The 27,242-nt window shown below is 42.8% G+C and overlaps 2 protein-coding genes and 1 long non-coding RNA gene across 3 annotated transcripts in view; 2 read left to right on the top strand and 1 right to left on the bottom strand.

Moving 5' to 3' along the window:
- The window catches only part of LOC111145103 (HEAT repeat containing 1), a 48,709-nt gene extending 33,248 nt beyond the window's left edge, over positions 1-15,461 (top strand). The window contains exons 31-45 of the mRNA XM_022499745.1: positions 1,093-1,219; positions 2,592-2,752; positions 5,609-5,655; positions 5,754-5,877; positions 6,484-6,624; positions 7,137-7,426; positions 8,108-8,258; positions 9,597-9,755; positions 9,910-10,044; positions 10,199-10,303; positions 10,393-10,561; positions 11,041-11,195; positions 11,729-11,887; positions 14,098-14,206; positions 15,154-15,461. Of these exons, the coding sequence (XP_022355453.1) occupies positions 1,093-1,219; positions 2,592-2,752; positions 5,609-5,655; positions 5,754-5,877; positions 6,484-6,624; positions 7,137-7,426; positions 8,108-8,258; positions 9,597-9,755; positions 9,910-10,044; positions 10,199-10,303; positions 10,393-10,561; positions 11,041-11,195; positions 11,729-11,887; positions 14,098-14,206; positions 15,154-15,242 (2,121 nt within the window). The 3' untranslated portion in view covers positions 15,243-15,461. The remainder of the gene's footprint in view (positions 1-1,092; positions 1,220-2,591; positions 2,753-5,608; positions 5,656-5,753; positions 5,878-6,483; positions 6,625-7,136; positions 7,427-8,107; positions 8,259-9,596; positions 9,756-9,909; positions 10,045-10,198; positions 10,304-10,392; positions 10,562-11,040; positions 11,196-11,728; positions 11,888-14,097; positions 14,207-15,153) is intronic.
- A 1,923-nt stretch (positions 15,462-17,384) lies between these two features.
- LOC111144744 (galectin-8-like) lies at positions 17,385-25,425 on the bottom strand. Its single transcript, XM_022499182.1, has 8 exons — positions 25,414-25,425; positions 23,939-24,058; positions 23,214-23,270; positions 22,468-22,494; positions 22,219-22,341; positions 21,658-21,746; positions 20,743-20,908; positions 17,385-18,218 (listed from the first exon to the last, which is right to left on the bottom strand). The coding sequence occupies exons 1-8, from the start codon at positions 25,423-25,425 to the stop codon at positions 18,069-18,071; spliced, it is 744 nt and encodes a 247-aa protein (XP_022354890.1). The 3' UTR covers positions 17,385-18,068.
- LOC111145416 lies at positions 25,424-27,010 on the top strand. Its single transcript, XR_002640470.1, has 2 exons — positions 25,424-25,755; positions 26,703-27,010. It is a non-coding gene; the product is annotated as an uncharacterized LOC111145416 (long non-coding RNA).
- The last annotated feature ends 232 nt before the right edge of the window (positions 27,011-27,242 follow it).

The raw sequence follows: 27,242 nt of genomic DNA, 5'->3' as shown, positions 1-27,242 counted from the left end.
CGGCTGAGCCACCCAGACGTCCCACTTATGTCCGTTATTTAACAGTACTTGCTCAGAACTGTTTTAAAAGATGTTTTTGACTTTTTTTTTTAAGATTTTATTTATTTGACAGAGATCAGAAGTAGGCAGAGAAGCAGGCGGAGGGCGGGTTGTGGGGGAAGCAGGCTCCCTGCGGAGCAGAGAGCCCAATGTGGGGCTCGATCCCAGGACCATGACCTGAGCTGAAGGCAGAGGCTTTAAACCACTGAGCCACCTGGTGCCCTGTTTTTGACATTCTTTACAATTGCTTTCAGAGCCTGTGGCACTCCGAATACCCTCAGTAGCAACAGATTATTTGCTGTGGGTGATTGGACTTTCCTGAGAACTGGTCTGTAGTGCCATGCTAGGTGGTTCTGTTTTAAGCCTAACAGAGTACAGCTATAAAGTAATTAAACTGTGTCTCTTGAAAATGGTTTTGAAGGCATTTCATGGGGAAGGGGAGGAGTGTCAGGATCATCAAAATTGTCACAACACTGGTGATTTTTTTTTTTTTTTTTAAAGATTTTTATTTATTTGACAGATCACAAGTAGGCGGAGAGGCAGGCAGAGAGAGAGAGGAGGAGGAGGCAGGCTCCCTGCCAAGCAGAGAGCCCGATGTGAGGCTCGATCCCAGGACCCTGGGATCATGACCTGAGCCGAAGGCAGAGGCTTTAACCACTGAACCACCCAGGCGCCCCACACTGGTGATTGTTTTTAAGAGCCCTATTTGCATAGATGAGGGTAGAACTTCTAGGTCAAGGCTAGGCTTTTAAATGACTTTTTACACAGAGGATCTGGGATAAGTCTAGACCTACCCTAAGTAAAGGAACATATTCTATTCTGCTAGAAATCACAATGCAGATTTTCCTGGAATTAGGCCCACACAGTTCTCATAAATTGGCTTTTTTATGTAGGACACTTCGTAACTCATTCATCTGGGATACACATGACCGTAAGGAACAATACGTAATGCCTTTGCATGCTAAGAAATATTTTTAAAACATTTCCCTAACGTGCACTTACTAACAAATTGGATAGGTATAGTTTTATTACCTATTTCTCTTCTCTGTACAGGATGCTATTTTAGAGGCAGACACTGAATTTTGGATTGCGGTCTGTTGTGAATTTAGTGTCCAACATCAGATACAAAGCTTGATGAATATTCTTCAGTACTTAATAAAGTTGCCAGAAGAAAAAGAAGGTAAGTATTAAGTGTTAATTACTGTTTCATCTGAAAGATTAAGAGAAGCAGAAGACTGTGCACGTTATCCTTAGAGCACATAGTACGTTTTTAGAAGGGTTTTTTGCAAGTAACTTAATAATTTTTAACTTAAGTATATGATTGTGTGTCTTCTCAAGTCCTTGTGGAAAATAGAAAGTAGGACTTCAGCTCACCTCTCCTCACACACTGGCTTTTTTACTGCTGGGCTTCTGTGGATGTGTTGGCTGTGGAGTGTTACCAGGGGCACAGGATGCGTTATGGTAAAATGATAACAGGTTAGCAGGGACTTAATAGCTGTCTCTTGTCTTCCCATTAAAATATTTGTGAAGAGACAGGAAGAAGAAAAACAACACAACTTTGGTAACTAGGGGCGCCTCAGTGGCCGTTGGTTAAGCATCTGGCTTTGGCTTAGGTCATGATCCCAGGGTCCTGGGATCAAGCCCCATGTTGGGCTCTTGGCTCACCGGGGAGCCTGCTTTTCCCTGTTCCTCTGCTTGCCATGCCTCCTGCTTGTGCTCGCTCTCTCTTACTCTCTGTCAAGTAAATAAATAAGATCTTTAAAAATAAATAAATACTAAAATTTTGCTGTGTATGTGAGTCTAGAATAAAATTCCACAGATTCCAGCACCAGTGAGCCTGGTTTAAGAAAGGGTTTGATGTGTTCTTCATTCTCTGCCCTTTGAAGCAGAGCAGCAAGGAGTCCACAGGGACTATTTTCTGTACAGCTAGCTGATTTGGCCCTGCAATGGCTTGTCTGATCCTCCATTCTGCTTAGGGCTGGCAGGGACAGACCAGCCTGGAGAGTTGTATATAGTGACCTGTTTATGGAAGAAGTCTTCAATTTGAGTCACTCTCTAGGACAGTGTTTTCTAAGAGGCCCATTGTGGACTTCTAATTACTGTATCTTCAAACCCTTCTATATTAGATAAATGTGGATATGGGATTCTACAAAGTTTTCGGAGACACATCTGTGAACTTTTAGAATTAATTAAACATTGAAGTTAGAGAAGACCCTTCCTTTATTCTGTCCCGGGCCACTAAGTAAATGCCTCTGTGGCTTCAGGATTAGGAATAGATGCAGTACTGAAAGACATATTTTGTAGTGCTTTTGTCTTTCATTTGCTTGTCTCCATTGCCTTGGGGTTTTTTTGTTTGTTGTACTCCCAGGGCTCTTGGATATGGTAATAAATAGACATCTTTCACTAATTCAGAAGATGAAAAACTGGGTGTGACAGATTCACAAATTCCAATCAGAAAATTATATCCCATGTACCATGCTCTTTATATCCATATCTTTCTAAAGATTTCACATGAAGATGAGTGAGGTCCTTGTCGTCTTGTTCTTTTTCAGAAGCTGTTCCCAAAGCTGTATCAACTAAAAGTGAATCACAAGAAGAAATGCTACAGATTTTTAATGTAGACACTCACACTAGCAAGCAACTGCGGCATTTTAAGTTCTTGTCCGTGTCCTTCATGTCTCAGCTCCTGGCTTCCAGCCATTTTATCAGAAAGGTGATGTGTTTTTTAAATGTATTTATGAAAAAATTATTTTTTTGAAGGAACTATTTCGAAAAAATTATATTTTTTTAAGGAACTATCATTTAAATTAGTAAAAAGAGATTGGCAAATATAAAAACATGAGGCAGCCCTTAAAGATAAGAAAAATACAGTAGACTTTACCATAAACTGTTCGGCATGATCTGTTACGGCTGTACACATGTAAACCCTGCCACTCCGTAGTTCCACTCTCAAGCGGTACACAGGCATACCTCGTTTTACTGTGCTTCACAGGTGCTATGTGTATTTTTTTTTTAAATTTACAAATTGTAGGCTTGTGGCCTCATGCATCAGTTTTCCAACAGCAATTGATCACCTCAAACTTTTTCATTTTATTTGGTACGGTGACCTGTGATAAATGATGACTTGCTGAGAGCTCAGGGGATGGTTAGCATTTTTAGCAATAGGGTATTTCTAAGGTATGTACATTGTTTTTTTTTTTTTTTTTTATACAACACTATTTCACATGTGGTAGACTACAGTTAGCATGAATATAACTTACATGCCCAGGGAAACTTATATGCCCAGAAAGTTCATTCAGCTCACTTTACTGTGATGACTTTAATGTGCTGGTCAGGACCTGAACCTACAGAATCTTCGAGGTATGCCTGTGCACCCAGCAGAAACATACATATGAGCCAACGTTTAGCATACGTGCTAAAACACATTGAGGAGAACTCCTGTGAGAGCAGTAGTTGTGGTAGCCCAGAACTGGCAGCAAGCCAGGTGTGTGTCAGTAATAGATGAAGTGTCCGTCGTCATAAATGGACACGAGTGAATCTCAAAAAGGTAATAGTAAAAGAAAACAGGCAGACACACAAGAATACGCCCTAATTGCAGTTGTGTAAAGTTGAGAAATAAGCACAACAAATCTGTGGTATTAGAATTAAGGACAGTGTTTACCTTTGGGAAGGAGGGAAAGAGTAGTAATGAGATCAGGTAGAGGAAGGATTCTGAAGTGCTTCTAATTGCAGGCTCTTTATCTGCATACAGCAAGCTCTGTACCTGTGATTTATATGTCTTCCTGTTTGTGTGTTAAACTTTACACACAGGAAGAAGGAAATACAGAAGCAAAATGAAGAGAAGGAAGGATTGGGAACATCGGAGTGGTTGAACATTAGAAAGTCTGTTCTGTGTCTAGTGCATGAGCAGGTCAACAAGGGAAACCATATGACAATTGAAGAATTTATAGAGAAATCATTAGATAAAATCAGTACTTATCATGGTTTAAGAAAAATCCTCTTAGCCTCCAACATGGATGGGAACTTCCTTGGCCTAATGAAGATACCAGAAACTGGTTTATATCACACTTCTTAATGAAACAGACATTGTAAAGTCTGGAACAAGGAGGATGTCCTGTCCTGTCCTGTCCCATTGCCGTTTCTATTCCGCAAAAGAGTGGAGCCTAAGAATCAGAAAACATGGTCACCAAACTCCTAGAGCTAATAATTCGTTTTGCAGGCTTGCTTGATAGGGGTTAGTGTGGACACTCCTGAGGATCCGTCTGCCGAGGACAGTGGTGGTGCACAAGCAGTCGGAGGGGTCACACCTGTGCAAAAGCAAGGGAGGTGATGATGTGGCGGGAGCTTTGCGAAGTAGGTGGGGAAAGACAACTGTCCTATAACTAGAGCCACCAGGGTTTGTTTTCCATTTGGGGAAGGAAGACTGATCTCACATTGTATACAAAAGATAACTTTAAGTAGATTGTGAAAAGGAACACTTAGAAGAAAATTGAGAACAGTGTAACCAGAGGATGGAGAATTAATTTAAAAGTTCAGTTCAACAAAAGGCCACCATAAACAAAATGAAAAGAAAGCCACAGATACAAAGTTCATAAATTCAGTTCCCCTAAGAACATCTGGCAGAGAATATGAATTCACTAAAAAGGGAACAGAAATGGCCAATTAATATGCAACGAGTAACGTTCCTAGTAGGAAGGAAATTGCAGGTTAAATGGTAATGCCACTCTGATGTCCCTCAGATTGGCAAAAATTTAAAAGCTCTTTTTACCAAGAAGTGGCATGGCTGTGGGGACACGGTTATTTGTGTCCACAGTGATGGGTAAGGTCTCTGAACAGGGACTTCAGAAAGCACGCAGCAGTCTCCAGGTTGGAGATGTGCATCTCCTCTGATCTAGCCATTCCCTTTCTTGGGTATGTGCCCTACAGAAAGGGGCCCGCTTGTTCAGGGAGATAAACAAAAATGTTCTTTTCTAACGTTCTTACCAGCAGAAGACATGGACGTAAACCAAAATGTCCATGGTAAACAGAGGTGGACGAGCAGATACGGCATGGTATGTTCTGTGGTGTATGCAGGGAGCACCGTGTGCCGTTAAATAAGCACTAGGACGACATGAGTTCCCGTAGACAGATCCCAGAACTCCCATATTCCCAGAAAAGCACATTGCCAACTGCTGTGTACTCTGACTTCATTTAACGGCAGGTTCAAGTTGGTGGGACTGGGGGTATTGGGAGAAGGGAAGAGGGAGCAGTACACGGGACTATACCTGTATCTGTAGTGTTCAGTGTCTTAAAATCAGCTAAGAGCTAAGGAAAGCATTTCATAAAATTTCATAAAATTAGTATAAAATATAATAAAATATGCATAGAATAGCTAAAGTAAGGGGAACCAGAGTTATTAAAGTATGATGGGGATAATCTGAACCTGATTAAATTGTAATGTCAGAAAACAGCCCCTGGGAAGTTTGAACTGAATAGTCTTAGATAGCTGAGTTTTATTGCACTTACCTCAAATGATGTTATTACTAAGTCCATACTGTTCTGATGATACGATGTTTTCTTTAAAAATTAGGTAGTTGAAAGTGGTGGTCCTCAGGTTTTAAAAGGCCTTGAACAGAGGTATGTTACTTTTTCTTAACTTGGAAATAATTTCCAACCTTCTATCAAAAAGCCGAGCATCGTGCACAAAATTCTCATATGAGTCTCCTTTGTTTTAGGTTGCTGGAAACAGTTCTTGGCTATATTAATGCTGTAGCACAATCCATGGAGAAAAATGCAGACAAACTAACTGTGAAATTTTGGCGGGCACTGCTGAGCAAAGCTTACGACATGTTAGATAAGGTAGGTTTTCATTTCTCTCCATCCCCTGTGTTTTGTTGACTGTTTATGTCATCGTGAAATGATCTGACATACAAAGTTTTACTTAAAAAATAAACTTAGCGATAGACTTTTCTTAATACACTGCAGCTCACATTTTTCTTAGAAAAGAATCCCTTGATGGCTAGAAAGAAATTCATCTGTAAAAGGATTGTTTCCCTACCAATTATGAGAACATGTGTCTCTGTCTCAGAACATGTGTCTCATATGCTTTGAATATTCAGTCATCTAATACTGGATTATGTTCCACTTTATTCAAGTGAAATAGAAAAATACCTCTTTAGGTAGAGTGTTGGGGGATACGAGAAATATCACTGGCCTTGACATTAGGATCACTGATCAAAATCTAACTATAAGGCTTTGAACAGTTCACTTACTCTTAGCATCAGCCTTTTTTCCTTTTTTAAATAAACATGGTTAGTAATGCCTCTCTGAAAGGTTAGTCTAAGAAATAAGAAAAAGGATCTCTAAGTGCCTGGAACCTAGAAGCTCTGCAGTGAATAGAAGTCTGTCTTATTCTGAGTGGATCTTTTTAAAAAATTTTTTATTCATTGTGAAACTGCCGTCTAGGTCAATGCCTTGCTGCCCACAGAGACATTCATTGCTGTGATCAGGGGGCTGCTGGATAACCCATTGCCATCTGTCCGCCGGAAAGCACTGGATCTTTTGAACAATAAGCTACAGCAGAATATATCCTGGAAAAAGAAAATTGTAAGTGGAGACCATACACCGGACCCATTTACCATTCTTAGCTTTATCAGAGCACTGCATTTAACTCCCTAAGTTCATCCAGTGGTACAGTTTAAATAAGTGTATCATTATCTGAACATAATGCCATGAGGTGTGTTTCTAACATGTGATGTTAATTCTAATAGGATTTGTGATAAGAGTTCTTAGAATGGAATCTCAGCCTAGTGGAATTCTTGGTAATACAGACCAGATGTTGTGGTTTAGCATACTGCTTTAGCATAATTCTAATCCTTTTTTGCTCCAGACGGGTAGGGTGCTTTAGATAAATACGTCGGAAATTGGTCACAAGCACATTCACTGGCTCAGCGGTAAATAAAGCAGGTGGGGAAACAGTTGCTTGTGTAGAATTGTTTGGCATAGGACGTCCTGGTCTGATTTCCATTTAGACGGTCTCAAACAGTAAAAGTGGGAAAATGGACTAGTGTTTTATTTTGCAGCTTTAATTATATGAAAATCTTGGCTGACCTCTTCAGGTTTATCGTTTCCTCAAACTGGTTCCGGTCCTTTTGGCCATTGTGCAGCATAAAAAAAAGACAGTAGAAGAACAAGCAATAAACAGACAGATAGCATTGTATACCCTGAAGATTTTATGCAAGAATTTTGGTGCAGAAAATCCAGAACATTTTGTCCCAGTGCTGAACACTGCAGTGAAACTGATTGCACCGGAAATGAAAGAAGAGAAGAATGTCTTGGGGAGTGCTCTGCTGTGTGTGGCCGAGGTGGCCTCCACTCTGGAAGCACTGGCCATCCCCCAGCTTCCCAGGTGGGCTGACTGGGACCTGGGACAGGAACCGTCACTTTGGGTTTCTGGTACATGTTGAAAAATAGTACGTTAGTGGCTTTTTTGCCTCTAAGTAAAAGTTATGTAACATTAGTTACAGACGTGATCTTTGCTTCAAGCTAAAACCTACAACATTATCATATCCCTTTATGATGGTTATTGTCCCCTGATTTTTCATTCCCCTTTGGCCTGCTGTAACTAGGGTGTAGAGGGTAAAGTCCCTCTAGAGGGCCCCATCTCTTTGGGCAAAAGCTGCATCCTGCCACCCACATTCTGAAGTTGGATGCTCCTGACTTTGTCCTTGGCTTTGGTATTTACTAGTTGCGCAGCCCTGGGCAGGTTAGTCTATTAGAGCTTTGCCATCTCTAAAACCAAGATTATACCTCCCACATGGGATTCTGGTGGGACCATGAGTGTAAGGGTTTTCACACAGTGCCTGACACATAGCAAATGTTAAATTGAGAGACCCCGTTATTTTTAAAAATGACTGCGTAACCATGGGTACTGGGAGATCTCTCGCTCTTGGGCTCATAACATGTGCAGACGCCATTTTGTGGACTGTGCGGTGAGGTGATGTAGCAGGCACAGTTTGGATTTTTTCATGACTTCTACTCCATTCTGTTTCTTCTTAAAGTTACTCTACAACTCGTTTTCTCATTTTAGCCTGATGCCATCATTGTTGACAACAATGAAAAACACCAGTGAGCTGGTCGCTGGTGAGGTCTATCTGCTCAGTGCTTTGGCGGCCCTACAGAAGGTCGTGGAGACCCTCCCACACTTCATCAGCCCTTACCTAGAAGGGGTCTTGTCACAGGTGAGCCACAGTGACCTCAACATGTTGTCTGAGATGGCAGGGGCGGGAGAAGGGGGCAAATTACAAAGCTAACAATTTTGTTTATTCTTTAAGTTTTTAGTTTCTGTTTCGCAGAAGGCTCTTATTTCTGAAAGCTGTCTTGCTTTTTTAGTAAAAGTTCCCTTTTTCTCTCCCATTGTCCCACCTGCTTGATTGTGACCGTGATACGGTTATTGCTGTCTTGCAAGGCTCATCTCTTTCGATTTTGCAGAATGTATTTTATTGCCTTTGTTCTGCCTCCCCGCCATGAGATTTTTGGCATTAGGCTGGTAGAGCTGCATTTTATTAATTCTTATAGGAATTAGTGTGCCCTGTTTCTAACATGAAGGATTTTTTAATCGTAAGGTATCTTTCAGAGCAGGATTCTTCTATCGTAGTTCACTGCATACTTGGCACACAGGCAGCGGGCAAGTGACATTTCTAACTGAAAATGCCCCCAAATGATCCTTGTTCTGTTCTGTCATTTGCCATCTATGAGGTTAGGAGCCTTAACTGCCATGGTGAAAATTACTTAGCTGATTCACACACTCTATAGCCAAGATTTAAATTACAGAAAGGGACCACTGCATCTGAGGGGCTTTTTTTTTTTTTTTTAAAGATTTTATTTATTTATTTGACAGAGAAAGATCACAAGCAGGCAGAGAGGCAGGCAGAGAGAGAGAGAGAGAAGCAGACTCCCTGCTGAGCGAAGAGCCCGATGCGGGGCTGGATCCCAGGACCTGAGATTGTGACCCGAGCGGAAGGCAGCGGCTTAACCCACTGAGCCACCCAGGCGCCCCTCTGAGGGGCTTTCTAGGAAGAACTGGACTTTCTCATGGTCTCTGCATTCCTGTCCTCTAAAAAAACAAAAACAGAAAAAACAGTGGGAATGAGACACCTGGGTGGCTCAATGTGGTTAAAGCCTCTGTCTTCGGCTCAAGTCATGAAATCAGGGTCCTGGGATTAAGCCCAGCAATGGGCTCCCTGCTCAGTGGGAAGCCTGCTTCCCCCTCTCTCTCTGCCTACTTGTGATCACTCTCTCTGTGTCAAATAAATAAATAAAATCTTTAAAAAAAACAGTGGGCGTGCTTTGTGTCCTTCTGCCTTCCACCATGTACCTACATCCCTGACTCCCACCTGGGAAAGAGGCATCTATTCATTTTTCTCTACAGATGTTCAGGGCTGCCTTTAAAAGGAATTCTGTGTGAAGCGCACTGAGCTTTCGGCAACCACTAGCATCTGAACTGAGTTCTGTAAGTGTGCAGACATTGTCAGTGAGTTCTAATACTGGCTTTGATCACTCTTTTTATATTCCTATAGGTGGTTCATTTGGAGAAAATCACTAGTGAAATGGGTTCTGCCTCACAAGCTAATGTCCGTGTCATATCCCTTAAGAAGACACTGGCTACCACACTCTCACCCCGAGTCTTATTGCCAGCAGTCAACAGAACATACAAGCAAATTGAGAAGAACTGGAAGGTTAGATCATACTGGGTATTAGACTTTGGAGAAGACAGATAAAGTACTAAAATTCTTAAGTTTTCCCTTAAAGAAGATTAATTCCTTAATGAATGCATTAATGAACTCTGAGAATATTAAAAATTGGCACATCTCTTTACTCTGTCACTGGTAGAACCACATGGGTCCATTTATGAGCATCCTGCAAGAGCACATTGGGGTCATGAAAAAGGAAGAGCTCACCTCCCATCAGTCTCAGCTGACCACGTTTTTCTTGGAAGCCCTGGACTTCCGAGCACAACACCCTGAAGTAAGCTTATTTCCTCTTCCCCAAATCCTAAAGTTATCTGCCTATTTAAGAGCCAGAGAAAAATCTAGCTGTGTAACCTGTCTTATTTGTGAAAGTTATTGAGAGCCAGATGTTAGTAATCTGGCTAATAGATCAGATGCTCTTTTGTTTTCAGAATGATCTGGAGGAAGTGGGAAAAACAGAAAATTATATCATTGACTGTCTAGTAGCCATGGTTGTAAAACTTTCTGAAGTCACGTTCAGGCCGCTATTCTTCAAGGTAGGCTTTCTTCTCCCACGTCTCCTTTGTATCCAGATATAAACGGTACAAGATAAATAGAATAAAGTAATCCTACTTTATCTTTTTAGCTGTTTGATTGGGCTAAAACAGAGGATGCCCCAAAGGACAGACTGTTGACATTTTACAACTTGGCGGATTGCATTTCTGAAAAGTTGAAAGGGCTTTTTACTCTGTTTGCTGGCCACTTGGTAAAGCCTTTCGCTGACACCTTGAACCAGGTGAACATCTCCAAAACAGGTTGGTAGCGGCCTCTAGTTCAGTGGACACCTTTACTCTTGCTACCTTACGCACGGTACAGTAAGTGTAAGGAAGGTGAAGCTTTTACTTCATGGTCAGTTGACAGGCATTGAAGTGTTTTGTTTCAGGGTAATGAAAGCGTGTTATGGTCAACTGATGCACTTGGGAGAGAGAATAAAGCACATGGGCGCTAACTGTAAGTTCCTGAAAGGAACTGTAAGATGTTCAGACCGGCGCACTGCGCACTGCCCAGTGACCCACTTGACAGCTGCTAATTGAACTTGCCAAACCAAGTGATCTCAGCTGAGAATCTTCTCCTAAGAAGTTATGTATCCAGAGCCATTCATATTGTGCCCTCATCCTGATTGATTTCATTTTAGAAATACCGTTGTTTGTGGTGTTAATAGTGATTTGAATTTAAACATTGGCGATTAAATTGTGAAAATTTTTTTTTCACTTTTATTCTCTCCTATCTACAGATGAAGCGTTTTTTGACTCTGACAAGGACCCTGAAAAGTGTTGCTTACTCTTACAGTTTATTTTGAACTGTTTGTATAAAATCTTCCTTTTTGACACTCAGCATTTTATCAGTAAAGAGAGAGCAGAGGCCTTGATGATGCCCCTGGTGGACCAGGTAACCAAACAGAACCATCTCTTTGACAAACGCTGAGGAAGCCGCCATCCCTGCTAAAGTGTTCCTAGATTTTAACATCTACTCAAAATTACAGCTGCTGGGTTTTAATCAGACTTTTTAATGAAATTTTTATTTCAAAATTGATTTTCATTTTGAAGGGAAGGAACTTCTCTTCACAGTGGTGTGTACTAAGTCTTACTTTTGAATTTTTCAAATGAAAGGCATGATATAAGGCACCATGGTTAGATTTTTAATTTTCTAAACTTGAATTTATTGAGAATGTTTTAGGACTTGCTGCTCTCTGGAAGAACTCCTGTCAGCTGTTCTGCTGGAGGGAAGGGAGTGATGCTAAGGGTTAGGAGCGTCTGAGCTCCAAAAGATGGTAAATTTGTTCTAGAGAGTACTAGAATTACACCTGGTTTTTGAGCCTGCTGCCATCATGAAAGAGAGTGAAAAATTACTTATACATTGGGTATTTTTTCAAACAGAAAGGAGACTTGTTGCTCAAAGTCCTTGTCTCTCCCTCTTCATAGCTAGAAAACAAGCTGGGAGGGGACGCACGCTTCCAGGAGCGGGTGACGAAGCACCTGATCCCTTGCATCGCGCAGTTCTCCGTGGCCATGGCAGATGACTCCCTTTGGAAGCCGCTGAACTACCAGATTCTGCTCAAGACCAGAGACTCCTCACCCAAGGTAGGAACCGTGGTTGACAAGCATTGAAGCTGTGTGTTGACCATACAATCTGAACAACCTTAAAGCAGTCAAGGATATTAGGACCCTGGTAAATCTGCAGGGACACAGCTTGTCTTGTAGAACTAGAGGATGCTTGTGAGGCATAAGTTGGAGCCTGACAAATTTTTGGTTTTTACTTAAATAACAGAAGTCCTCTCCCCACCGCAGTGTGTTAGACCCAAGTACTAACATTTTGTAAATACTTCTAAATTTTGAGAAAACCTGAATTCCTCTGTTTAACCTAAATTCCACTGTTTAAGTGTCTTTGTGTTCCCAGAGACAGTCTTTCAGTTTGCCACGGAATATTCCTTTGAGCTAGAGCAGTGTATTATCTTCACTGTAATCTATCAGGCTTAGGATTTTGTGGAATCATGAAAGGTAAGCAGCTCATTGGCCTGCGTGAGGATGAGTGGAAATTAAAATCCCATGTCTGAGTGTCAGTGTTTTCAAACTGGTTAGCAGAGAATCACCATTTCTCTAATTATCATACAGGAGCCTCAGTGACTAAAACAGACCAAATTTTTTTTTTTTTTTTAAGATTTTATTTATTTGACAGAAAGAGCACAAGTAGGCAGAGAGGCAGGCAGAGAGGAAGGGAAGCAGGCTCCCCGCTGAGCAGATAGCCCAATGTGGGGCTCAATCCCAGGATTCCTGAGATCATGACCTGAACCGAAGGTAGAGGCTTTAACCCACTGAGCCACCCAGGCGCCCACCAAAGCAAATTTTATTGAAAGGTTTTGTACTTGAAATTCATAATATTTATTTATTAGAACAAAGAGAACAATGAAGCTATTTTCATGAGCTCCCAGATTTTATTTTTTAGAGATTTTATTTATTCATTTGATAGGCAGAGATCTCAAGTAGACAGGAGGAAGCAGGCTCCCCGCTGAGCAGAGAGCCTGATGCGGGGCTCAATCCCAGGATCCTGAGATCATGACCTGAACCGAAGGTAGAGGCTTTAACCCACTGAGCCACCCAGGCGCCCCGAGCCCCCAGATTTTAAATTGCAGCTTCTTACAAAGTTGCAGCATGAAATTTATGACTGTATAATACCAAGAAAGTCTGGTTTGAACGTAGGTGGTTACAGATGCTTAAGTCATTTTGCTGTATCCGAATATTTTTTTTTTTTTTTAAGATTTTATTTATTTGACAGAGAGAGAAATCACAAATAGGCAGAGAGGCAGGCAGAGAGAGGGGGAAGCAGGCTCTCCGACGTGGGAGAGCCCGATGCGGGACTCGATCCCAGGACCCCGAGATCATGACCTGAGCTGAAGGCAGTGGCTTAACCCACTGAGCCACCCAGGCGCCCCCGAATATTTTTTTAAATGATCCAAAACTAGAAAGAAGACTGGTACAGCTTTGATTTTAAGCTGAATCACTGGAGCACCTCATTGGTTCAGTCCATTAAACATGCTTTTGGCCCTTGCATTGGGCTCCCAGCTCAGCAGGGAACCTACTTTTCCCTCTCCCTCCTCCTAGGCAACCCCCCCCGGGGGGGGGGGCGCTGGTGCTCTTGCAATAATTAATTAATTAACAAATCTATTTATCTAATCTTTTGTTTTTTAAAGGTAATCACTGAGTGCCTGACAACCACTTGCATTACTTCTCATAGACCAGTCATGTGAGACACCCAAACTTTAATTCTGTGCTGAGCATGAGACCAGAGCCAGTGCCCAGCCCCTCCCACAACTATAGTAGTGACACAGGGTTCTGAGGTGACCAGGGATGCTCTTCAGCCAGGCCAGCATCATCTCCAACAGCCAGGCGAGCCACTGAGTTCCAGCATACATAAATTTGGGATGACACTCTTGAGTTTGTGTGTGGCATTTTATTTATTTTTAAAGGAAAACGTGGGGGTGCCTTGGTGGTACAGTCAGTTAAGCGTCTGACTTGGTTTCAGGTCAGGTCCTGATCTGAAGGTCATGAGACAAGCCCCACATTGGGCACCATGCTCCGAATCTGCTTAAGATTCTCTTTCTCTGTCTCTACCCCAGCCTCCCACCACCTGCACTCACAGGCATGGTGCTCTCTCCGGTAGGAGGGGGCGGGGAGAAAAGGTTATAAAAACAAATTCGCATTGGGCCCTGCAGCACTGGAAGACACTTATAAAACACTGGTTTGTAGAAGGTTGCTCGTATTAAATCATCATTCTTTACCTCTATCCCTTTCAGGTTCGATTTGCCGCTCTGATTACCGTGTTAGCGCTGGCTGAGAAACTAAAGGAGAATTATATTGTCTTGCTACCAGAGTCCATTCCTTTCTTAGCTGAATTGATGGAAGGTAATTCCTAAACTACTAAGAAATAGGAGTAAAATTCTGTGAAAATGTACTGAGTGATAATGGGAATGTGGATAGAATGGGGTGAGCCCTTGGCTCCAATCTTATTCCTACACCGCATCTCCCGCTGCAGACGCGGGAGGTGGAGTTCCTGTTTTGAGTAGGGTGGGAGCACGTTAGGGGACCACTAGGTGTTCATGAGAAACTTCGTTTACACTGTAATCACTACCTGTACTTTGGTGTTATGATGGTAAGATCGTCCTATGTGGTTTTTCATCAACCTTGGATGTTTATATCCTTGAGTATCCTGGTCCCCAGACATAGGGCTATTGTAGCAGAGTGTCTAGTGCCATTAAGATGGCAGTAGATGAGCTGCCTGTTAGTAATGACCATTTACTCCACGCTCTGCATGCAGGATCTCATTGAATCCTCACGATGGGCTATATGCCATTATCCCTGTTCTCATAAAGGAAGAAACTAGAGGCTTTATAAGAATCTAATAAAGTGGGACAGGTAGAAGTAGGGTTGGAATCCAGCTGTGCACACTTGTGGACATATGGCACTCATGCCATCATGCAGCCTGAGGGAGAAGCGTTCAGGTCTTACTCAGCAAGGCCGAAAGAGCCAAGCAGACAGATACTTTTTCATTTTAGTGGTTCGCTACTTTTCTAAAAGTACATTCACCTCGGTTTCTTATGTCCTGAATGAGGGGCATCACTAGGAATTTGGGTTTTTCATTAGTGTACCACTACCTTGAGGGCTCCACGTTACTCAGCTTCCAGGTCCAAAACCAAGAAGGGAACCAAGGCAAGAAGGGCATGCAGAGGGGTTCCACGATGCTCTCTGCTCCATTTCCCTCTGGTGACCAAACAGTGGCCACAGAATGCAACACCTGACGTATTAGACGAGTGGTTAAAGCAGAAGATTGGTTCAGTTTTTTTGTTTTTTAGATGAATGTGAAGAAGTAGAACATCAGTGCCAAAAGACTATTCAGCAACTGGAAGCTATACTGGGAGAGCCGCTCCAGAGCTACTTCTAAACCTTGGGCTTTTGGTGTTTCTTCTTTCTTCCTCTGTGCAGAGGTCAGATTTATTTTTCATATTTTTATTTTTGGGTGTTTGGTACCATATTACCTTTTGGTACCCTGACCCCTATGCGGACTCCTTTATAAAATTCCTGCCTAGTTTGTGCTCCTGTAGAGCCTCTCCCACCCCCTGTACAGAATGGCCGTGAGAGTAAATGGTACCCGGTGTTTGTACGCAGTCTGTGTTTGTTTAAACATTTGTTGGAGTCTCTTCTGATTGAAGTTATTGATACTACGGCTGTGTTTAAGTTGGGCACTCAGTACCTCATTTAGACAGTAAAACCTAACTCTTTCCAGAAAGGGAAGTCGTATGTACATGTGTGCAAGTCGTGATCTCACTTACGGTAGCTCTTCAAGGACATGCACTCGGCAGCGCTTCGGACTGGACTATTTGGAAAACTGTTCATTTTGGGTAGATGACACTTCAGCCCTAATTTTTGTGTGTGTGGCCAGAGGGAATTAGTTCTGGAATGCATTTCCCACTCAGGACTAGGATTGTCTTCTTTACCCTTCAGTCTTTGGGGTGCCACAGCAGTGGACTGTGGAGGCAGGGCCCAAAAACACTAGGTGGTGTGGCTCCTCCAGGATTAGAAGTGATCGCATTTCCACTGGTGGTGATCCAAGAATTACTTGTATGAGAAAGTATCATTTGTTTCAAAGTTTTGAAGTTTTCTAATCTCTGTCATGTGAAGCAAAGGCTTAAGAAAAATTAAACCTGCCTTTATTAAGGCATTTTATTTCGTTATGCATTTTTAAAAAAAATTTAAAGCGTCTAAGAACTTCCCATAGAATGTTTCGTTTGAAAGCCTTTGTTATAGAAATTTAGTGAGGAACTGAGACAGAGAAGCAAAAGGCTAAACTGTAGCTTCAGAGATCCGGCTTGGGAGGACTGGGCACTCCCAGCTAAGCAATGTCTTGGTAAGATTAATTTGTAAGTGCTAACAGTTTCTTCTTAAAATACTGATTTTTTTTTTTCCTGTCACAGAACTTGTCTTATGGCTTAATAATACCTTCATGTGTAACAAAAGAGCAAACATAAGTATGCTTAGGTATTAGAGAAAACAATATATGTGGGCTTTTTTCTCTGAGTGGCCTGTAGTCTGCATGTCTTAGTCATGCCCTCTGATGTTCTTTTTAAAGGGGAAAAAAAAAACAAAACCCTGGGGGATTCCTTCAACTTTCCCAAGTGAAAGTTTGACAAGAGGCAACATAATTAATTAACATGAATAGAAAAGAATTAAGTGTCAGAAACTTCTTCCCTGAGTATTTCTAAAAAAAAATCAGATTGCTAGTTTAGTCTTTTTGGTATATGGGTACAAATAATATCTAACCAAAACCTGTAGAAAATATTTCTAAATGCTGGCAGCATATTCAGCCCAGCAACTTAACGTGATAAAATGATCAAACTGATTCAGCTTTTTTACCTCCTTACTCCCAAGCCTTTGAAATTTCCTGTAACAAGATCTGACCTGTAAGAATTGTACAAAGAACTTCTGCCAACTCACTTCAAAGAATAATAGAAAAAAATTACAGAAATGCAATAATTTAACCTGCTGATACAAGTCTGATTTTAATCACTTACAGTGGAACAGTGTTTTGATCTGTCGCTAATGATGAGGGACTAACCTTTAGAGGAGCAGAAAGGCAGGGTTCGTTTGCATAGAGACAAGCAACAGAGTGTTACACCCCTCTCTGCCCCAATGGTCTCTCTGTATTTACCCTCTGATAGTGCCTATTTTATCAACAGTCATGATATCTAATCTTGACTTTGTTTTGCTCAAGTCCTGTCCCTTAAAATTTTCTGTTGGGGTATGTGCAGACCTCGGACTCATCCTGAATTCAGGTACACCAAGCATTTACTGACAGAGACATCATTGGCCTTGAGACTGACATCAAGTTAATTTTATAAATTTTTTTTTTTTTTTTTTAAGATTTTATTTATTTATTTGACAGACAGAGATCACAAGCAGGCAGAGAGGCAGGCAGAGAGAGAGGAGGAAGCAGGCTCCTTGCTGAGCAGAGAGCCCGACGCGGGGCTCGATCCCAGGACCCTGAGATCATGACCTGAGCCGAAGGCAGCGGCTTAACCCACTGAGCCACCCAGGCGCCCCAGGTTAATTTTAATACGACTGGTTTTGTTTTGCTGCATTTTTTGCCTTAGTCTTTGCGCTGTGTTCAGATTTTGTAGTGTTAAATTATTTGGCAATGCTTACAGCTAGTAAAGCTAGGTATTTATCATGCCAAAGGAAACTGCGAGATGGAAGGCAACATCAGTCCTTTCCATTATGGGATGTGATTGAACTTTAGGTATGAAAGGGATCGCTGGAAAAGTAGTATTTCATAAGTTAATGTAGGTGACTTCACGGCTGAGTAATTATCTCTGGTTACTTTGTGACTACTGCCTGTGGGAAAAGCAGTGGCATGATGTCAGAGCACAGAAGATTCTGAGCTTGAGAACAGGGAATATTGTGCTCCACTGTATACTTCTGTCCCCACAGCTACTTGCTGAATGTGAAGATTTTAAAAAGAAGAGGCCAGGGTGGGAGAGAGAATAGAAAGACCTGAATAATGACTGTACATTGCTGTTGCCTCAAATTTCCTTATTCTGTGATAGACAAAGCCACACTGTGTGGCAAGGAACACAGTGTGAGAACGCCTAGTAGGACTTCACGTTATACAAGCTCATCTTAATATATATATACAAATATAACAGATGCATTTTAACAGGGCCAGTGTTACATAAGTCATTTTGTATTTCAGTTTTTGTAGCAAGCATATCAGCTACCAGCTCCTTACTTCCAGTAAGTGAATATCTCCATCAATTTCCAGTGTGTCGATATCACTAAGCTCTTTAAATCTGTGTTTGTACTCCAGGCTGTGTACACCATTTACCGCAACCTTGAATTCTCTAGCATCACAATAAATTATCATCTGGAAGGAAAGTACACACAACATTAGTGGCTCCCCTTGGGTTTGCTTTATACAGATGTTCTCCCAGCCTGCTGCTGTTAAACTTCAGCATCTTAGAAGTTATCGGGTAGTAGCATCTTCTGCTTTTGTCCGACTCAGGGAACTGAGTATGCTTGGAGCTTCACACTGTCCCCAGGGCCTGAGGCCTTCCTTCCCTCAGCACATTACCTCTGCTGTCCCCTTTCCCCTGCCAGTGTTTGGGGACTGTAATGACGCAGGAAACTGCCACCATACTGGCACTCACAGAGAAGCCGATTCCAGTTTACAGTTGAAAACCAAGGACCTGGATTGGGACTTTTCTGCCTTAAACTCTAGGGTCTTAGACAAATCATATAATCAAAAACCAAGTTTTTGCACTCTATAGGATTGCACAGCTGCCTCGTGGCCCTGACTTCCCTCCCAGTTCAGCACCTCTTGGTCTCCATCTGTTTCCCAAAAGCTCAGGCTTCTGTGAATCCATGGAGGAATTCGCATTCTGAGAAAGATTCAGTTCCGATTCGTGACTAGAGAGTCTTTCAGAGATGTCTGCCTAAAACTCAAAAGAAACTCCAATCCCTTTAATTCACTTTTGCACCTAAAATTCCTACTTCTGATAAGACATTCCTGCTGCCAATCAGCCAACAATTCTGCCATTTGTTCTCCACTCCCACTAAAAGGACCTGTGTGGTGAACCTGCACTATGTTCTCCCGACTGCGTCTTCCCTCTGTCAGGCTTCAGCAGAGCGGAAAGGAGCAGCCCTCCTGCAAACCCAGCTCCATCCCCAGGGGCCAGGTTGAGGCAAAACCTAAATCTGCAAAGAAGCAAAGAGTGTATTTATTCTTTTGCTCTGACTAGTGCAAAGGTACCTTTGACAAAATCTCAACACAAAATACAGCCTCGTGCCCGGAATGGGCAGTAGAGGGGCGCAGTGGGAAGAGTCCATCAGTCACCACATCGTACCAGAGCAGGTGGCGCACCGCTGCCTTACCGACGGGCGGGACAAGTCTGTGGCCCGGGGTACACACTGCCGCTACACAAGTACACAACATGCAAAAGACAGACCCACAACCTCCAAGAAAATATGGAACAACAAAATCCCTCGCAACCATTGGATGTTCTAGAACAGCTCACACCAACGTGATTTGATGATTTAAAAAAAAATTTACAGAACTGAAATATTTTTTTAAAGACTGTAGTAGTTAGAGTGAATAAATGAATTTTAAACAATGAGGAACAGAAGATACTGGTTAAAATCAAACTAACGGAATCATTTAGAATCTTAAAAAAGGCAGGCATTTGAAGCAGAGAAAAACTGATCACGATAGAAAATTAACAGTGGTCTAAGAGGAGGGTAATTACTGCTACTGAGATACAGAACAAAAGGAAAAAATGATTATTTAAAAGAATTCTTGTCCTTTTTCATTTTATTACAGAACCAAACTTGGGGTCAGTTCAAAGAACAAGTTATGTCACTGGTTTCCTGTCACCAACCCCAGGGGTCCACTTCATTCTGCAGCTGCCACCTCTGTGTCCTTCCAGTGAGCCCCCCATTACCTTTTATACCTGGCCTCCTGCCAAGCCAAGAAAACCCCTATGCTACACTCTCCCCTCCCCATCTTGTTCAAATCATCCCCTCAATGTGGAAAAGCCACCTTTCACTTCACCTTCCTCCATCCTTCTGAATTTCAAACCCATATCCACACCTTCCAGGGACCCTCCTACAACTACTTCACATTGGTCACAGCATGTACCGGGAACTTATGAATACACATGAATGTCTGACTGCCGTCTTCTATTCAGCCTTGACGTTCCTGCTGTTAACAACTACTTTTGATGAGTCCTTAAGAACTCCGTGTAATGGTCCAGAGCATGTGACCGTTTGTAGGATGTAGAAGCATGTCCTAAATCAGGGACCCTGAATGACCATGTAAGGCAGTGCTTCACCTAAGCTGGTGAGCGGACCTAGCCAGCCACCCAGCATCCACGTCTCATCCGCTCAGCATCCAGAAGCATTTTGGGAAAGGCTGTTTGACCATAATATTCACACACTTGGGGGACTCAGGACTGTATGTCTTTAAGTTCTAAGGGTCTAAACCTCTTTTTCCTTGAATATACATGAACAGGACTAACCTGGAAGAAAGGACTGCCACCTAAAGCTACATAGAACCAAGATGGCAGGTGACAGAGCAGACAATTTCATGGCTCCTGTGTCCTCTGGTTCACTTAGCATTAGCCTAAATCTGTCTTGAGGCACAAGGTTCCTGTTAAAATTCCTACAAACTAATACAGCACCACACAGTAATAATTCCAATGCAAATAGTGTGCTATTCTACTTGCTATGCCATTTATGCCAACCAAAATACTGACTGTATTTTGAATGCCTTTTATATGCACAGTCTCCAAATAAAAGCCAAATGCAATCTCCACAGGGACTTGATTTTAAAAGACCATTTATCCTGTCCCTCCTCCCAGGATTCTTTGCCCTGTCCCATAACGTAATCTTACCTCAAAGTACATCCCAGGACTAAATGGGAAACAGGTAATATTTCTCTCTTCTTCTCCCCAGGCCTCGTGAAGAAAAGAGTTTCTTACAAACGCTTTAATATTGAGGCGTGGGTTCAAGTGAAGAGCAATATCCTTTGATTTTCCCGATACGAGGTTAACATTAAAGCTTTTGAGAGAATAAAGAAAATTAACCGGTAGTCAGCAGTGCTCTTCCTACAATTTTAACAAGCAGAACTGAGCTCTCTTCACAACTACACAAAACGTGTGCACACACAGACCTAGGAATGCGGATGAAGGTAGTTTTAAATTCGGAGTTAGCATTCCACTGATGGAAATATGCTCTTTGCAAAATAAAAACCTAAAAAACTTGAACATTAGAGTTGAAGCCACAGATCTGGGTGGGAAGCAACCGAAGGGTTAGAGCAAGTAACCAAAATGCTTGCTTCGGGCTGCCGCCCTCTCAAGTACTATTCTCGGTCATCGTTTACAGCTGTTCTGTTCTTCAGTTTATTGCTTTCTAGGCAATAGGGGATTTCAGTCTTTTGAATGTCTCTAGAAAAGGTTCTTCAGAAATTCCACCAAGTCACATGACATAAGGGGCCCTAACAAGTCAGGGGACCTCCGGGCTGCCCTCAAGTCTTCAAGGCACGGGTGGGCTTCCCGGACAGAAATGCCACCCTCCTGTGTGGCCACAAAAAGCCTAGCTCAAAACACTGGCCTTCAGCCCCTGATTCTGCCACCAGCTCGTTAGCAGTCTTGCTGGCAGCCTGACCTCCCGCTACTTCGACAGCCTCCCCTTTCTGGTGAGGATCAGGACACTAGGCCCGCGCCCGTCCCCCAAGACTGTTAGGGGAAGAAGGCAGGAGGAGACGTGCGTGGAAAGTGTTCGCACTCGTCCTGGTAACTGGTACTGACCCTTTGGCAGCTTTATTCACTTCTCCTTTAATGAAGACGGTTCGTCCAGGGCCCATTGAAGAGTTCAGCCTCGCAGTGAACGGCAGAGTCTGAAGAGAAACCACAGTGAGCACTAGAAGGCCTGCAGAGAGCGACCTCATGGGAGAAAACTGTCCGAAGATACGGGGCCATGGTTAAAGGACTTGCCCCCGTAAGCCCCAGCGGTCAGCACCGCCTGGCTCACAGCCAACACTCAAGGAAAGCGTCTCAGAGGAGGAAATGAATAAATGTGAAGTGGGGTTTGAAATCCCTCGTGTGAGTCACACACACTGAGAAAGTCGCCTACACTCGGGGCCTGCAGCCGTGCTCCACGTTCTGCCTGAGGGAAGCGGCCCAGGTGGGAGCATTACAGAAACACTCAGCCCAGAGACTCGATGCCCAGCTGATCTCCTCTGTCCGGGGTCCGCACAGAAAGGCAGAGTGGCTGCTCTGGGCTTCTACTGAGGGCAGAAGTTATACATTACCAGCTAATTCAAGCTTAATCGGTTATACAAAATTAAGAAAATTTTTGGTTCTTCAAACCTTTGACAAACAGCTGGTAGGTAGTATTTTGGCGCAAGTCAAAGTGTGATGGGCAGTCGAACCTTTGCTCTTGGTGTAGACAGTTCTGGGTACGATTTTAGAAATGTCTCCTCTATTACTAGGCTGTTGGGGAAAGAGTTCTGCAGTAAGGTGGGGAAGGAATGAAGCTGTCTTCTAAGGTTTAAACTATTCATGTCCTGGGCGATTTTACAAAATGTTCCCTGTTATAACCTGGGCAGAAATACTTACAAAATGTGGCATGTCGGACTTCAGTACCTATTGGAAAAGAAAGTCAAAGTGAAGACATTTGAAAGGGAAAAATGCATTTTCTAACATGATCAGTCAGAGCCTATTGCTTATAACAGGCAGAGCCGGCGCTTCCTGACGGTGTGCCGTGGAGCTGTGAGCGACAGGCTGCTCAGGCTGGGGGTACAGCCTCATGGCCCTGGTCATCGGAAGCCTGTATCCTCTGGCATAAATAACTTTTTTGTAGGACTACACGTGAAATTCAGACATATTTTACTTGTTCTTTCCAAGGTGCTCCCAAGATGCTGAGCTACTATATTCCATCTATTAGGTCACAGGTTCCGAGACCACTAAGGCATCACTTTGTCCATTAATAACAAAGACTGTACTTGTTCCTACCAGCGAGAAGATACATGTGGGAGTTCATGTGTCAATGCACTGTGTTCAGTATTTATAAATACTGTGACAGTTCTCTTCAACAGGTAAAAGTGAGAGGGGTTTTTTTTGTTTTATGTAAGAATGGCAGCTAGTGGGCAGATGCACTGAGCTCAAGCATCTGCACAACTAACAGGGCCTGGGACAGAAGGAAATGCCTTAATTTTCAAATGCTTACTTCAAGCCTATTAATATTAAAAATAATTTTTCACATTAAAAACATAATTTTTAAAAACTCAGCCTACCACCTGATTCACATGGCAACTAAAAGAACATTTTCAAACTGGTAGTTCATTAAAAGATGTAATATTTACATTTTCTTTACTTATCTCTGTCAGTTCCAGAGTAGATGCTTGGGTACTTCTGAAATCCTGAAGATAAGATTAATTTTTAACATCCATCAGAATTCTAAATACAACCCTCCCTGACATATCAAAAACAATTATAAATAGTACTAAACATGAAAATATGCTTGAAAATTACAATCCAAAAATGTACTTAACGTAAGGGTCCTCCCCCCACCCCCCCAATCAGACTGGCAAGTATTACAGAGACTAAGAATGAGCATCAAGAAGAATGTGAGCGAGCGGGCACGGCAGCCGAGACGGTAACGTTCCTGGAAAGCTTTCTGGAAGGTGAGCTTGCCAGCCCTCCAGCTGCTATCAGTTGTAACTTAAAATGCAAATACCTTTGACTCAGACTTTCTACTTCTAGGAACTGATCTTTGACAAATCCTCCATTGTATTCCTGTGTCAAGGAATTTGCCCCTGTTAAAAAGGGTTTTTGTTTTGTTTTGTAGTCACTGTTTTGGGTTTTGTTGTTGTCAGAGCCATACAAGATTTGAGATCCTATAGACACTGAAGCCCTGGCCCGGACATAGCAAACTACCAGTCTGAAAGATTCACTTCCAAGAAATTAATACACTAATGACGGAAACATTTACAGAATTTTTACCTTAACAGAAGACACTAAAGATATTTCCTACCGTGTCATCAGAAGACATCAGCGAAGAAGAGCCCAGCGGTGGAAGGGTACTCACCGAGCTGAAGCTATAACCAACTGAGTGGACATTCACTTTGCCATAAATGCCCAGAGTGTCTACTTTCCCTGGGCTAATCCTGTGGGCATAGAGCAGTATATGTTTCCCATTTACAGCCACCTACATGGACAGAGAAGACAGCCCAGCATCCCCGAAAAAAAAAAAAAAAAAAAAAAAAAAAAAAAAACCTGAGATCATGACCTGAACCGAAGGTAGAGGCTTTAACCCACTGAGCCACCCAGGCGCCCACCAAAGCAAATTTTATTGAAAGGTTTTGTACTTGAAATTCATAATATTTATTTATTAGAACAAAGAGAACAATGAAGCTATTTTCATGAGCTCCCAGATTTTATTTTTTAGAGATTTTATTTATTCATTTGATAGGCAGAGATCTCAAGTAGACAGGAGGAAGCAGGCTCCCCGCTGAGCAGAGAGCCTGATGCGGGGCTCAATCCCAGGATCCTGAGATCATGACCTGAACCGAAGGTAGAGGCTTTAACCCACTGAGCCACCCAGGCGCCCCGAGCCCCCAGATTTTAAATTGCAGCTTCTTACAAAGTTGCAGCATGAAATTTATGACTGTATAATACCAAGAAAGTCTGGTTTGAACGTAGGTGGTTACAGATGCTTAAGTCATTTTGCTGTATCCGAATATTTTTTTTTTTTTTTAAGATTTTATTTATTTGACAGAGAGAGAAATCACAAATAGGCAGAGAGGCAGGCAGAGAGAGGGGGAAGCAGGCTCTCCGACGTGGGAGAGCCCGATGCGGGACTCGATCCCAGGACCCCGAGATCATGACCTGAGCTGAAGGCAGTGGCTTAACCCACTGAGCCACCCAGGCGCCCCCGAATATTTTTTTAAATGATCCAAAACTAGAAAGAAGACTGGTACAGCTTTGATTTTAAGCTGAATCACTGGAGCACCTCATTGGTTCAGTCCATTAAACATGCTTTTGGCCCTTGCATTGGGCTCCCAGCTCAGCAGGGAACCTACTTTTCCCTCTCCCTCCTCCTAGGCAACCCCCCCCGGGGGGGGGGGCGCTGGTGCTCTTGCAATAATTAATTAATTAACAAATCTATTTATCTAATCTTTTGTTTTTTAAAGGTAATCACTGAGTGCCTGACAACCACTTGCATTACTTCTCATAGACCAGTCATGTGAGACACCCAAACTTTAATTCTGTGCTGAGCATGAGACCAGAGCCAGTGCCCAGCCCCTCCCACAACTATAGTAGTGACACAGGGTTCTGAGGTGACCAGGGATGCTCTTCAGCCAGGCCAGCATCATCTCCAACAGCCAGGCGAGCCACTGAGTTCCAGCATACATAAATTTGGGATGACACTCTTGAGTTTGTGTGTGGCATTTTATTTATTTTTAAAGGAAAACGTGGGGGTGCCTTGGTGGTACAGTCAGTTAAGCGTCTGACTTGGTTTCAGGTCAGGTCCTGATCTGAAGGTCATGAGACAAGCCCCACATTGGGCACCATGCTCCGAATCTGCTTAAGATTCTCTTTCTCTGTCTCTACCCCAGCCTCCCACCACCTGCACTCACAGGCATGGTGCTCTCTCCGGTAGGAGGGGGCGGGGAGAAAAGGTTATAAAAACAAATTCGCATTGGGCCCTGCAGCACTGGAAGACACTTATAAAACACTGGTTTGTAGAAGGTTGCTCGTATTAAATCATCATTCTTTACCTCTATCCCTTTCAGGTTCGATTTGCCGCTCTGATTACCGTGTTAGCGCTGGCTGAGAAACTAAAGGAGAATTATATTGTCTTGCTACCAGAGTCCATTCCTTTCTTAGCTGAATTGATGGAAGGTAATTCCTAAACTACTAAGAAATAGGAGTAAAATTCTGTGAAAATGTACTGAGTGATAATGGGAATGTGGATAGAATGGGGTGAGCCCTTGGCTCCAATCTTATTCCTACACCGCATCTCCCGCTGCAGACGCGGGAGGTGGAGTTCCTGTTTTGAGTAGGGTGGGAGCACGTTAGGGGACCACTAGGTGTTCATGAGAAACTTCGTTTACACTGTAATCACTACCTGTACTTTGGTGTTATGATGGTAAGATCGTCCTATGTGGTTTTTCATCAACCTTGGATGTTTATATCCTTGAGTATCCTGGTCCCCAGACATAGGGCTATTGTAGCAGAGTGTCTAGTGCCATTAAGATGGCAGTAGATGAGCTGCCTGTTAGTAATGACCATTTACTCCACGCTCTGCATGCAGGATCTCATTGAATCCTCACGATGGGCTATATGCCATTATCCCTGTTCTCATAAAGGAAGAAACTAGAGGCTTTATAAGAATCTAATAAAGTGGGACAGGTAGAAGTAGGGTTGGAATCCAGCTGTGCACACTTGTGGACATATGGCACTCATGCCATCATGCAGCCTGAGGGAGAAGCGTTCAGGTCTTACTCAGCAAGGCCGAAAGAGCCAAGCAGACAGATACTTTTTCATTTTAGTGGTTCGCTACTTTTCTAAAAGTACATTCACCTCGGTTTCTTATGTCCTGAATGAGGGGCATCACTAGGAATTTGGGTTTTTCATTAGTGTACCACTACCTTGAGGGCTCCACGTTACTCAGCTTCCAGGTCCAAAACCAAGAAGGGAACCAAGGCAAGAAGGGCATGCAGAGGGGTTCCACGATGCTCTCTGCTCCATTTCCCTCTGGTGACCAAACAGTGGCCACAGAATGCAACACCTGACGTATTAGACGAGTGGTTAAAGCAGAAGATTGGTTCAGTTTTTTTGTTTTTTAGATGAATGTGAAGAAGTAGAACATCAGTGCCAAAAGACTATTCAGCAACTGGAAGCTATACTGGGAGAGCCGCTCCAGAGCTACTTCTAAACCTTGGGCTTTTGGTGTTTCTTCTTTCTTCCTCTGTGCAGAGGTCAGATTTATTTTTCATATTTTTATTTTTGGGTGTTTGGTACCATATTACCTTTTGGTACCCTGACCCCTATGCGGACTCCTTTATAAAATTCCTGCCTAGTTTGTGCTCCTGTAGAGCCTCTCCCACCCCCTGTACAGAATGGCCGTGAGAGTAAATGGTACCCGGTGTTTGTACGCAGTCTGTGTTTGTTTAAACATTTGTTGGAGTCTCTTCTGATTGAAGTTATTGATACTACGGCTGTGTTTAAGTTGGGCACTCAGTACCTCATTTAGACAGTAAAACCTAACTCTTTCCAGAAAGGGAAGTCGTATGTACATGTGTGCAAGTCGTGATCTCACTTACGGTAGCTCTTCAAGGACATGCACTCGGCAGCGCTTCGGACTGGACTATTTGGAAAACTGTTCA

The sequence above is a fragment of the Enhydra lutris genome, unplaced genomic scaffold (genome assembly GCF_002288905.1).
Source record: "Enhydra lutris kenyoni isolate GAN:26980312 unplaced genomic scaffold, ASM228890v2 scaffoldscaffold12, whole genome shotgun sequence".
NCBI lineage: Eukaryota > Metazoa > Chordata > Mammalia > Carnivora > Mustelidae > Enhydra > Enhydra lutris.
Note: the sequence above shows the minus strand (reverse complement) of the source record. Positions and strands in the feature narration are given on the sequence as shown.